General features: G+C 39.3%; 1 protein-coding gene across 2 annotated transcripts in view; it reads left to right on the top strand.

Moving 5' to 3' along the window:
* The first annotated feature begins 7,736 nt into the window (after positions 1–7,736).
* si:ch211-10a23.2 (Galectin-related protein A-like) overlaps positions 7,737–12,280 on the top strand; it is a 9,332-nt gene continuing 4,788 nt past the window's right edge. Inside the window, exons 1-3 of one of the 2 annotated variants that reach the window (XM_014189722.2) lie at positions 7,737–7,918; positions 8,405–8,490; positions 9,803–9,983. In XM_014189722.2, coding sequence (XP_014045197.2) covers positions 7,889–7,918; positions 8,405–8,490; positions 9,803–9,983 — 297 coding nt within the window. In that variant the 5' untranslated portion in view covers positions 7,737–7,888. The remainder of the gene's footprint in view (positions 7,919–8,404; positions 8,491–9,802; positions 9,984–12,280) is intronic. The other variant, XM_045707088.1, reaches the window with a different exon arrangement.

Genomic DNA, 12,280 nt, shown 5'->3' on the forward strand with positions numbered 1-12,280 from the left:
GTATCCCTCTGGGCCTCCAACATGGCCACTATAGGACAGACAGTACCCCTCTGGGCTTCCAACATGGCCACTGTTAGACAGACAGTACCCCTCTGGGCTTCCAACATGGCCACTATAGGACAGACAGTAGCCCTCTGGGCTTCCAACATGGCCACTATAGGACAGACATTATCCCTCTGGGCTTCCAACATGGCCACTGTTAGACAGACAGTACCCCTCTGGGCTTCCAACATGGCCACTGTTAGACAGACAGTACCTCCTCTGGGCTTCCAACATGGCCACTATAGGACAGACAGTACCCCTCTGGGCTTCCAACATGGCCACTATAGGACAGACATTATCCCTCTGGGCTTCCATCATGGCCACTATAGGACAGACATTATCCCTCTGGGCCTCCAACATGGCCACTATAGGACAGACAGTACCCCTCTGGGCTTCCAACATGGCCACTGTTAGACAGACAGTACTCCTCTGGGCTTCCAACATGGCCACTATAGGACAGACAGTATCCCTCTGGGCCTCCATCATGGCCACTATAGGACAGACAGTATCCCTCTGGGCTTCCAACATGGCCACTATAGGACAGACAGTATCCCTCTGGGCTTCCAACATGGCCACTATAGGACAGACAGTATCCCTCTGGGCTTCCAACATGCCCACTGTTAGACAGACATTACCCCTCTGGGCTTCCAACATGGCCACTGTTAGACAGACAGTACCCCGCTGGGCTTCCAACATGGCCACTGTTAGACAGTAATTAATTATCACATCCTCACATTTCCTCATCATAACTGCATTATTAAAATAACAAATTGATGACATCATTAAGTTTCTTTTTCCAAGTTAGAGTCATTGGCTTGTGTTTCGTAGCGCCCGGACGTCTTGATAAGGTAGGAGGGTAAAGTGCATCAGTTAAAGGAACAACAACAGTCCGAGGAAGGGAAGATGGATGCCTAAGGTAGGGTTCCCCAACTGGCTGCCTGAATTTGGCCCGTGCGTGGGTGGTTTTATTTGGTCCCCCCCCCCCAAGTTTTTTTTGTGCATTTTCTTTGTTGGACATAAAAGACTGTAAAAACACCAAGAAATCAGCTTCAAGTCATTTTCATTTAAAAAAAAATCCGTTCCCATGTATTCCCATGCATAATAGACATAATGGTATACAAGGTTGGAAATGCATTCAGTTTGTAGTCTACCTTGCGGTCAGTTTGTAGTCTATTTTGCAGTCAGTTTGTAGTCTACTTTGCAGTCAGTTTGTAGTCTACCTTGCAGTCAGTTTGTAGTCTACCTTGAGGTCAATTTTCGATCTACAAATGATTTGTCATTATGTTCTGTAAGATCAAATGCATTACCACGGACCATCCACTCAAGAGAAAAATCGGGCCCGCGGCTGAATCTTGTTGATGATCCCTGGTTTAGGGAAGAACTTCATCAAAAGTCAATGAAATCTACTGTTGATTCTGACAGATAGCGAAGTTCCAGTAACATAGATATATTGTTAATATTATAATTAAAATATTAGAAACATGATTGTAATGTATTGTAACTAAAATATTGCCAAGGTTATTACGTTGTTATCCGAGGGATTAATTAACGTGAGAAATAAAAACGGGTAGTTAATGTCAACGAAAGATAATTAGACAACATGTTAAATTGACCATGATTATATCAAACATGACACACACTATTTTTTTGAATCCCTTTTATAATATGACTGACATCTCTTAATTGTTTAAAGTATGTGTTTTTTATACTTACAAACTTCCTTCACACTGACAGATAGGGGCCCATAACCCATCTGACCCTCACATAGAACCCATACACAGGTCAGAGATCAAAGGTCGTAGGCTGTGTGTGTCTCAAAATGGCACCCTATTCTCTATATAGTGAACTACTTTTGACCAGGACCCATAGGGTGCCATTTTGGAACGTAGACAGAGGTCACACAGAGGTCACATACATGAAACAACAGGAATAAATAAATACAGCTGTACAAAACATGGTCAGAGCATGTGGTTCTTGCCTGGTCAGACACAAGTTAGGCTTTTAGGAGGAAATAGTACTAACCAGTAAAGGTTAAAGTGGAGCTTCTTTATAACGATTTAGAATTTATTTTAGTCTGAAAAAACATTGTGTTTTATCCCTGTGGCTCAGTTGGTAGAGCATGGTGTTTGCAACGCCAGGGTTGTGGGTTCGATTCCCAAGGGGGGGCCAGTACAAAAGAAAAAGAAATGAAATGTATGCATTCACTACTGTAAGTCGCTCTGGATAAGAGCGTCTGCTAAATGACTAAAATGTCAAATGTAAGTCCTAAAACATAACCTTACTAAATCCAACTCAAAATGTTGTTTTTCTTCTAAGGAATGCGAGTTATCTTTTTTATTGTTTTATTTATCTGTTATTTTACCAGGTAAGTTGACTGAGAACACATTCTCGTTTACAGCAACAACCTGGGGAATAGTTACAGGGGAGAGGAGGGGGGATGAATGAGCCAATTGGAAACTGGGGATTATTAGGTGACCATGATGCTTTGAGGGTCAGATTGGGAATTTAGTCAGGACACCAGGGTTAACACCCCTACTCTTCCGATAAATGCCCTTTAAGTATCCCAAGTGCCCCTTGGTGTCCTGTAGTTTCCCTTTGAGGGTGAAAGTAAGAGAGATTCTGGAAATAGCTAGCTCGGGTACCAGTCTATTTAACGTGTCACACACCCAACTGTTGCTTAGGTGCAGGAGATAAAGAGTAACACTGAAATGAAAAGTAATCTCTGCACACTGAGGATCAATGCACCGTTTTGTATGTACTTAATCTGAGCTTTTGGTCGTCAGCCTAAATAAATTGAAAATGGAGCATTTATCCTCAGTGTGCGGAGATTACTTTTCATTTAAACATTTCACTCCTTGTAATGCCAAACAAATGACACGAAGTACAAGGAGTGAAATGTTAGCCCAAAATAGGTCTGGATTTCAGGCTAGGAAATAGCTCCTTGGGGATAACTAGTGGCAGGTCAAGCTGATAATCAGTCAACTGTAAGGCGTCAAAGACAGGCAGACATCTGAAATCCACTCTTGTGACCTTCAAAACCCAGAAACGTATAGGATTTGATACATCCTCCCTCATCTACTTTAAGCACTATAGGACAACTACTGTCCCTAAACCGGGACAGTTGTTGCTCAATATGCGATAATGTGACTAGAATGACATTGTAAACAACAGCCAATTCCGGGACATAGACATGTCTTATTCGGCAGAAAGCTTAAATTATTGTTAATCTAACTGCGGTGTCCAGTTTACAGTAGCTATTGCAACATAGTGCACGACAACAAAATACTTTTATCACGGCAACTGGTTTGATACATTCACCTCTGAAGGTAAATAATGTACTTAAATTCAGTAATCTGGCTCTGATCTGTCATCCTGAGGGTCCCAGAGAGAAAAATGTAGTGTAGTTTTGTTTGAAAAAAATCTATTTTTATATTCAAATGTAGGAACTGAGTTCTACAGTTTGACCCCACTGCTGTCTCTTGCTCCCGAGTGTCTTTTCTGTAGGGAAGCTAATGATCCATCGTGTATGACATTCCTGGGAGTGTGTAAACTATATATTTTTTTTTACTTTAAACTTTAATTACCATAGCATTTTTGTATGTTCTCTATAGTTATGTACTTGAAAATGTATAAATTGACCAATTCTGCAAACTCCTGGCAGACTTTAACAAGGCAAGTCAGTTAAGAACAAATTCTTATTTACAATGACGGCCTACCAAAAGGCAAAAGGCCTCCTGCAGGGACGGGGGCTGGGATTAAAAATAAGAGAGACCTAAGACAACAATATAGCAAGGCAGCAACATATGTCAACACAGCATGGTAGTAACACAACATGACAACAACATGGTAGCAACACAACATGGTACCAGCACAAAACATGGTACAAACATTTATTGGGCACAGACAACAGTACAAAGGGCAAGAAGGTAGAGACAACAATACATCACGCAAAACAGCCACAACTGTCAGTAAGAGTCCATGATGGAGTCTTTGAATGAAGAGATTGAGATAGATGTTGAAGCACTTTGTTCTCTTCTCTTCTTCTTCTCTTCTCTGGTAGCTCTCCTTCTGTTTCTCCTGCGCCTTGTCCATGTTCAGTCTCACCTTGATTGAGGAATAAATGACAAGAGTGTGCAAAGCTCTCATCAAGACAAAAGGGTGGCTACTTTGAAGAATCTAAAATCTATTTTGATTTGATTAACACTTTTTTGGTTACTACATGATTCCATGTGTGTTATTTCACAATTTTGATGTCTTCACTATTATTCTACAATGTAGAAAATAGTAAAAAAATAAAGAAAAACCCTTGAATGAGTAGGTGTGTCCAAACTTTTGACTGGTACTGTATATTCACATAACCAAATAATTGACTAAAACACACTGTTTTGCAATAAAGGTCGAGAGTAGCCTCAACAGCACTCTCTGGGTTAGTGCCATGGTGTAGCCGGAGGACAGTTGGTTTCAGTCCTCCCGTGGGTACATTGACTTCAATAGAAAACTCTGGAGGCTCATGGTTCACACCCACTTCCATAGACTTACACAGTAATTATGACAACTTCTGGAGGACGTCCTCCAACCTATCAGAGCTCTTGCAGCATGAACTGTTGGTCACCCAATCAAAGGGTCAGAGACAGAATCTAGTACTGAAAGCATAAGCTACAGCTAGCTAGCACTGCAGTGCATAAAATGTGGTGAGTAGTTGACTCAGAGAGAGTAGGACAATAGTTTTGAACAAATTAATTTATTCAAAAATTAAGGAGAAGCAGCAGAAAGAGAGATTTTTGTTGCATGTTTTATCACTCTCATTTACTTAGCTAGCATAATGCAGCTAGCTAATTTAGCCTACTTTAACACCGGCTCAAACTTAGAGGAATGCTATTTATGTTAGCTAGCTGGCTAAGGTTATCCAACACTGGAACTTTTCCAAGTCAAGGTAAGATTTCGGTTGTATTCATTTATTGCCTCCGTGGCCCACTAGTGTAACTGCTAAACTTCTTGCTGTACACTGTACTGAGTGATTGTAGCGGGTTTACTAACGCGGTAGTTCTAATAGCTATGTTGACTATGACGTTAGCTTATATGGTGACAATGATGTAGGCTGTGTGTAGCGGTCATGGTATGAAGGTTTGGCTTTGAAAGGTTTTTTTCTGTCCACAAGCCAAGGGAAAAGGTGAGAGGAGTAAACTGTGTGTGCGGATGATTAGGGATGTATTCATTCCGACAATTCTGTTAAAAAACGTTTCATAAACGGAAGGAAGCAGAACGAAATGGGGATAAACGTACCTGCATTTGTCCAATAGAAACTCTTGTTTGCAACTGTTTGGAGTATTGATTACACCCTAGATGAGCTAGATGCAGGGAATAGTGTGAAAGGCGCTATTGAATGCGTCACTATCTGTCATCTTGATGATGCCAATTTGTCTCTCGACATTATAAACTTCCATTCGCAGGCTAGGTTGTAGCAACCTCATGATGGGTATAGTGAAAGTTTTATGTAGTAGCCAATAACCTATCGATGTTACATTGAGCCGGGTGAATGGAATATGAACGACAGCCATCCGATATGCTGCTATAGAGATAAACCCATGATTAATAGGTCATAATATAATCGTCCTCCCTAATCTTAAACGGCACCAACCGCCACTGGTGTACGGTGACGTTTTAGGCTCCTTTAGTCCAATATTGGGCTAGGCCGTCACTAGTTAACACAGCCACAAAGTCATAAACCCCACCTATTTCTAAAATGTGATATTAAATAAGCCTTTATTCACACTGCTAACCTTATGCCTTACCCTAACCTTAAATTAAAACCAAAAAGCATTTTTTTTGTTTTTTAAAAAAAATACATTTTGTACGATATAGCCAATTTTGACATTGTGGCTGTGGTAAATAGTGGGAACCTACGTGCCTTTTGTTTACACGCTTATCTGCCCTCTCATTGGCTAGAATGGTCCCACCTGATCCCCCTTCTGCCTGCCTTCCATCATTGTTCGAGCCGCCGCTAGACTATCTGGTTTTTATAATGGATTATCTGGGGTGTCGCCTTTCTAACAAAGACAGTACATTCACAGAGTTTCGTATTTGGTTTCAGGTTTAGAGCAGGGACTGTACGCTTGCAGGATAGTCCATATCTCCAATCATCTTTGTTGATAGTGATGTTGTGTAACCATAAGTGGGTGAATTGGTCTAATTTAACATCTACGATAAAGCCTCATCCCTTAGCTACATTGTTGTACAATTCAAATAAGCGTTTTTGTTTTGGGTGACTACAGCGCCAGCGATAAAACGCTAAAATAGAGACGTTCTAATTGAGCGTTGCGTCAAAGCGTTTAACCCGCTCAGTCGCCTTCGGTAATGTCATTATATTTCAAAACAGTGTATTATTGTGAAACAAATTACACACAAGCTCACCTTTCTGGGGTTTAGGCCATCATTATATTCACATCGCATCATTGTGGCTATATCGTAAAAAAAATAAAAATTGAAAACAAAAACGACATAGCTTTATAGTCTTAATTTAAGGTTAGGCATAAGGTTAGCAGTGTGGTTAGGTTTAACATCAGATGTTAAGAAAATAATTGTAGAAATATACATTGTTTAGCCATAATTCTGACTTTGTAGCTGTGGTAATTAGTGACGACCAAGCGCCATGAAGGACATCTTCTACTACTATTTACACTGAGCGTACAAAACATTAAGAACACCTGCTCTTTCCATAACAGACTGACCAGGTGAAAACTATGATCCCTTATTGATGTCACTTGTTAAATCTACTTCAATCAGCGTAGATGAAGGGGAGGAGACAGGTTAAATAATATTTTTTAAGCCTTGAGAGAATTGAGACATGGATTGTGTATGTGTGTCATTCAGAGGGTGAATGGGCGAGACAAAGATTGAAGTGCCTTTAACGGGGTATGGTAGTAGGTACCAGGCATCAGGCGCACCGGTTTGTGTTAAGAACTGCAACGCTGCTGGCTGTTTTAGCATGGGCAATGCAATTGAGAGTTTCCGCCATTTTTCCACCATTTTAAAGTAGTCAAAATAGTCAACTGGGTGGGGATTCCCGTGGACTGTAGCCTCAATGGAGCTGCCCATGCTGTCACAGACGCTATAATGGCACAGATATAAAGATGGGTCCTCTACCTATCTCTAGTGTCCCACCCAGTTGACTACTTCAAAATGGTGAAAGTCCTCAGTGGCTCTGCCCATGCAAAAACTGGCTTTTGAGCACTAGAGTCCTCTATCTATCTCTATGGCCCGAGTGGCCATACAAATTAGTTATATATTGTCCAATTTCGGCTAGTAGTAGGCTAGGCCTTTTCTTAAACTTAAAGAATTCGGTATGGGAAGGTTGAGTTTTCTTTAAACCAAACTGACAACCATTAGAAAGCTCTTCGTCAGACGTTAGTTTCTTTATCATATTATAGGCTATTAATGTTGTGCAATGTATATATTCACCGTAAACCTAAGCCTACTCAAATCTGAGAAACACATTTTATTAAAAAAAAAAAAACAATTATAATGGTTGCCAGGTTTGACAAAATCTCCTATTTGGGAGTTATTTTATGTTATGAGTGAACTGCATTATTATTGCATTTGTTTTAAATACCCTATTGGAATGAAAGGGTCTCACATTTGATAAGTGGGATCACACACCCTTATCATATTAATATTTGATAAACATCATTCAGTGCCACTTATTTTAATCAGGAGCCTGTCGCTATGACAACGAGCAGGAAGGCGGGGGTTCGCCTGCTCTACTAGAGTATCTCCAGCACCTCTTGGCGTCACGCTCACCAACATCACCCGGTACAGATATCTCACATTGAAAGAAAGGAGAGGGGGAATGGCAGAAAAGGACAACAAGAAAGACAATGTAAGTAACCTAGTCTTGTTTTTCCCTATTTGCTTTGGTTGGATTACACTTTTATTTTCGATTGATTTATATTGTCATTTCGTGATTTTTTTTTTTCTTCTTCAAATGAGATTATTAGGTTATCACAAAACAACTGCATTCAACTGTTTTTTTATTTATTTATTTTATATAATTACATTATATTGAAGAAGAATGAAATCCATCTACCCGAATGGAATAATTGGTAGCAGTAATAGTGCATATTGAATTGTAGCCTGTTGTTTTAGTGCTAAAGTTCGCCTGGAGCTTTACTAGAATTCTGAAAATGGATAATCAATTAATACTGATCAGCTATTTCACTTATTTCAAAGAAAAACCCCTTCTAATGGACAAAGAAACAATGTATTGTCAACGGCGGCTGTCATTCAGCTAACCAATGTGGTGATATCTAAGAATAATATAATGTATATGTTGCATGTAGCCTTATTCCCAGCAACTATGTTTCAGGAGGAATATGTCGGGGCAATAAAAGGTGGGCTGCGGCCCACCATGAGACTGATCGTCATGGGTATTGTTAACAAGAAACCTCAAAGGTTGGTAAACAGAAACTTGCTTTCAATGTCTCTTTTGTAACCTAAGGAAATGAATTGTTTAATTTACCGTTTTAAATCTGAGTGTGACAATGACTGAATGAATGGACCGTTTGCGTCTTGACATTTTGCAAGTCCACCGCCAAGGCAGGCACAGAGACAATGGGAGTATTGTGCAGCCCATCACACCGTGTAGTTGAGTTGAGATCAGGAGGGATTGAAGACACTGCTATATCGAGATCTTATAGCTCTGGGCAGTTTCAGAATACTGCAAGAGAAAATAAATATCTAAGAGTGTAAATTGTAGAATATAATTCCATATAAGCGTTTTCAGCTTTCTGATTTAGCAACCATGCAACAGCATTATCACTCTCTTTCTTCGCATCTTTCATCACTCTCTTTGTAGTCTGAAATATTTGTCTAATTGACTAATGTATTGTTTTAATTCAATACGCGGGGGAAAATGTCAGAACCCATGAAGTGTTTGGTGAGCTGACCTCTCCGCTAGGAGCTCTGTGCGGAGATAAGATCAATATCTCCTTATTAGGGGCTTGATCATTTATCCCCTATTTATCTATGGATGGAGTGAATGACGAAGAATATAAAACAATCTCAGTTCGGATGTTTTTATTTTAAAGTCACTATAGTGTTTTGATCCTTTGTACAAGCCCTGAAATACTTTACACTGTAAGTGATTCAGCCCTATCTGATTACGGTAGCCTGGTACTGTACTCACAGCTTGTGGTAATGTCAAATAGACAGACGATGTCACTATTGTATCTCTCTGTAGCTGTATTTATTTATTTATTTATTTTTTTTTGCTGTTTTTTTTTTATTGTCAAATCATTTCTGGTTAACAATTAAGTACCTTACTGTGGTTGTTTTCTTTGCAAATAGCTATTCCTCAAGCAATAATTTAGCTAGGACTGTCTGGGAGTGGCCTGAGTGGGGATGGGGGAAAAACTGAAAACTAGCTGTTATTGGCAGAGAGGTTTGGAACTCTCTTTCTTATTGGTCTATTAACTAATTTACTGTGGTGATGTCACCAGGCAGACCAAATCTCCATCCCACCAAAACAGGCTGAAACTTCCTGCAGTCTTTACAAACAGCTCTTACACTTAAACAGCATTGTTTTTATATATAATTTTCACAATTTCACTGTGTTATTCCAACCTCATAGTGTGGGAAATAAATATATATAACACAGGAAAATCACATTTTTTTGACTGAATGGTTTTTGACTGGGCGTTTAAATTAACAATGTTTAGATTGTTTGCTTGAATTTTGCATCTGCACCACTGTTTATTCTGCCCAGCATTGTGGTGTCCTTGTCCAGTGATCCAGTGGAAGAGCACTTTGAGGGCGACGTGGGTTTGCAGGTAAACGTCAACTTCCTGGCTAAGGCTGTGCAGAGGAACGCCCGTCTAGCTGGGAACTGGGGGACATCAGAGAACACCCTGTCATACTTCCCCTTTGCTGCTGGGGAGCCCTTCAAGGTATAGAGCCTACTACACTCATAGGGACAGTACATTTATAAATATAGTTCTACAGTCATACATACGTTAATACACAGACCTAGATATGTCTGGGAGCTGTTTAATACACAGGCCTAGATATGTCTGGGAGCTGTTTAACACACAGGCCTAGATATGTCTGGGAGCTGTTTAATACACAGGCCTAGATATGTCTGGGAGCTGTTTAATACACAGGCCTAGATATGTCTGGGAGCTGTTTAACACACAGGCCTAGATATGTCTGGGAGCTGTTTAATACACAGGCCTAGATATGTCTGGGAGCTGTTTAATACACAGGCCTAGATATGTCTGGGAGCTGTTTAATACACAGGCCTAGATATGTCTGGGAGCTGTTTAATACACAGGCCTAGATATGTCTGGGAGCTGTTTAATACACAGGCCTAGATATGTCTGGGAGCTGTTTAATACACAGGCCTAGATATGTCTGGGAGCTGTTTAATACACAGGCCTAGATATGTCTGGGAGCTGTTTAATACACAGGCCTATATATGTCTGGGAGCTGTTTAATACACAGGCCTAGATATGTCTGGGAGCTGTTAAATACACAGGCCTAGATATGTCTGTGTATTAAACAGCTCCCAGCCAGAGAATGCCAAGAGTGTGCAAAGCTCTCATCAAGGCAAAGGGTGGCTACTTTGAAGAATCTTGAATGAGCAGGTATTCTAAAACTTTTGACCGGTAGTGTAGATCTACACTAATACACATATCTACACTAATACACAGATCTACACTAATACACAGATCTACACTAATACATAGATCTACACTAATACACAGATCTACACTAATACACAGATCTACACTAATACACAGATCTACACTAATACATAGATCTACACTAATACACATATCTACACTAATACACAGATCTACACTAATACACAGATCTACACTAATACATAGATCTACACTAATACACAGATCTACACTAATACACAGATCTACACTAATACATCGATCTACACTAATACATAGATCTACACTAATGCACATATCTACACTAATACACAGATCTACACTAATACACAGATCTACACTAATACATAGATCTACACTAATACACATATCTACACTAATACACAGATCTACACTAATACACAGATCTACACTAATACATAGATCTACACTAATACACAGATCTACACTAATACACAGATCTACACTAATACACAGATCTACACTAATACACAGATCTACACTAATGCACATATCTACACTAATACACAGATCTACACTAATACATAGATCTACACTAATACACAGATCTACACTAATACACAGATCTACACTAATACATAGATCTATACTAATACACAGATCTACACTAATACATAGATCTACACTAATACACAGATCTACACTAATACACAGATCTACACTAATACACAGATCTACACTAATACACAGATCTACACTAATACATATATCTACACTAATACACAGATCTACACTAATACACAGATATACACTAATACACAGATATACACTAATACATAGATCTACACTAATGCACATATCTACACTAATACACAGATCTACACTAATACATAGATCTACACTAATACACAGATCTACACTAATACACAGATCTACACTAATACATAGATCTATACTAATACACAGATATACACTAATACATAGATATACACTAATACATAGATCTACACTAATACACATATCTACACTAATACACAGATCTACACTAATACACAGATCTACACTAATACATAGATCTACACTAATATACAGATCTACACTAATACATAGATCTACACTAATACACAGATCTACACTAATACACAGATCTACACTAATACACAGATCTACACTAATACACAGATCTACACTAATACATAGATCTACACTAATACATAGATCTACACTAATACACAGATCTACACTAATACACAGATCTACACTAATACATAGATCTGCACTAATACACAGATCTACACTAATACATAGATCTACACTAATGCACATATCTACACTAATTCACAGATCTACACTAATACATACAGGTGACTGCCAAAATGAGCGATACAAAGTATATTGAAAGCATGTGCTTCCACACAGGTGTGGTTCCTGAGTTAATTAAGCAATTAACATCCCATCATGCTTAGGGTCATGTATAAAAATGCTAGGAAGGCCATTATTTTAGCTACCATGGCTATGCCCCCATAGGATGACAATGCCCCCTATCCACAAGCCACGAGTGGTCACTGAATGGTTTGATGAGCATGAAAAGGATATAAACC

The sequence above is a fragment of the Salmo salar genome, chromosome ssa01 (genome assembly GCF_905237065.1).
Source record: "Salmo salar chromosome ssa01, Ssal_v3.1, whole genome shotgun sequence".
Lineage (NCBI taxonomy): Eukaryota > Metazoa > Chordata > Actinopteri > Salmoniformes > Salmonidae > Salmo > Salmo salar.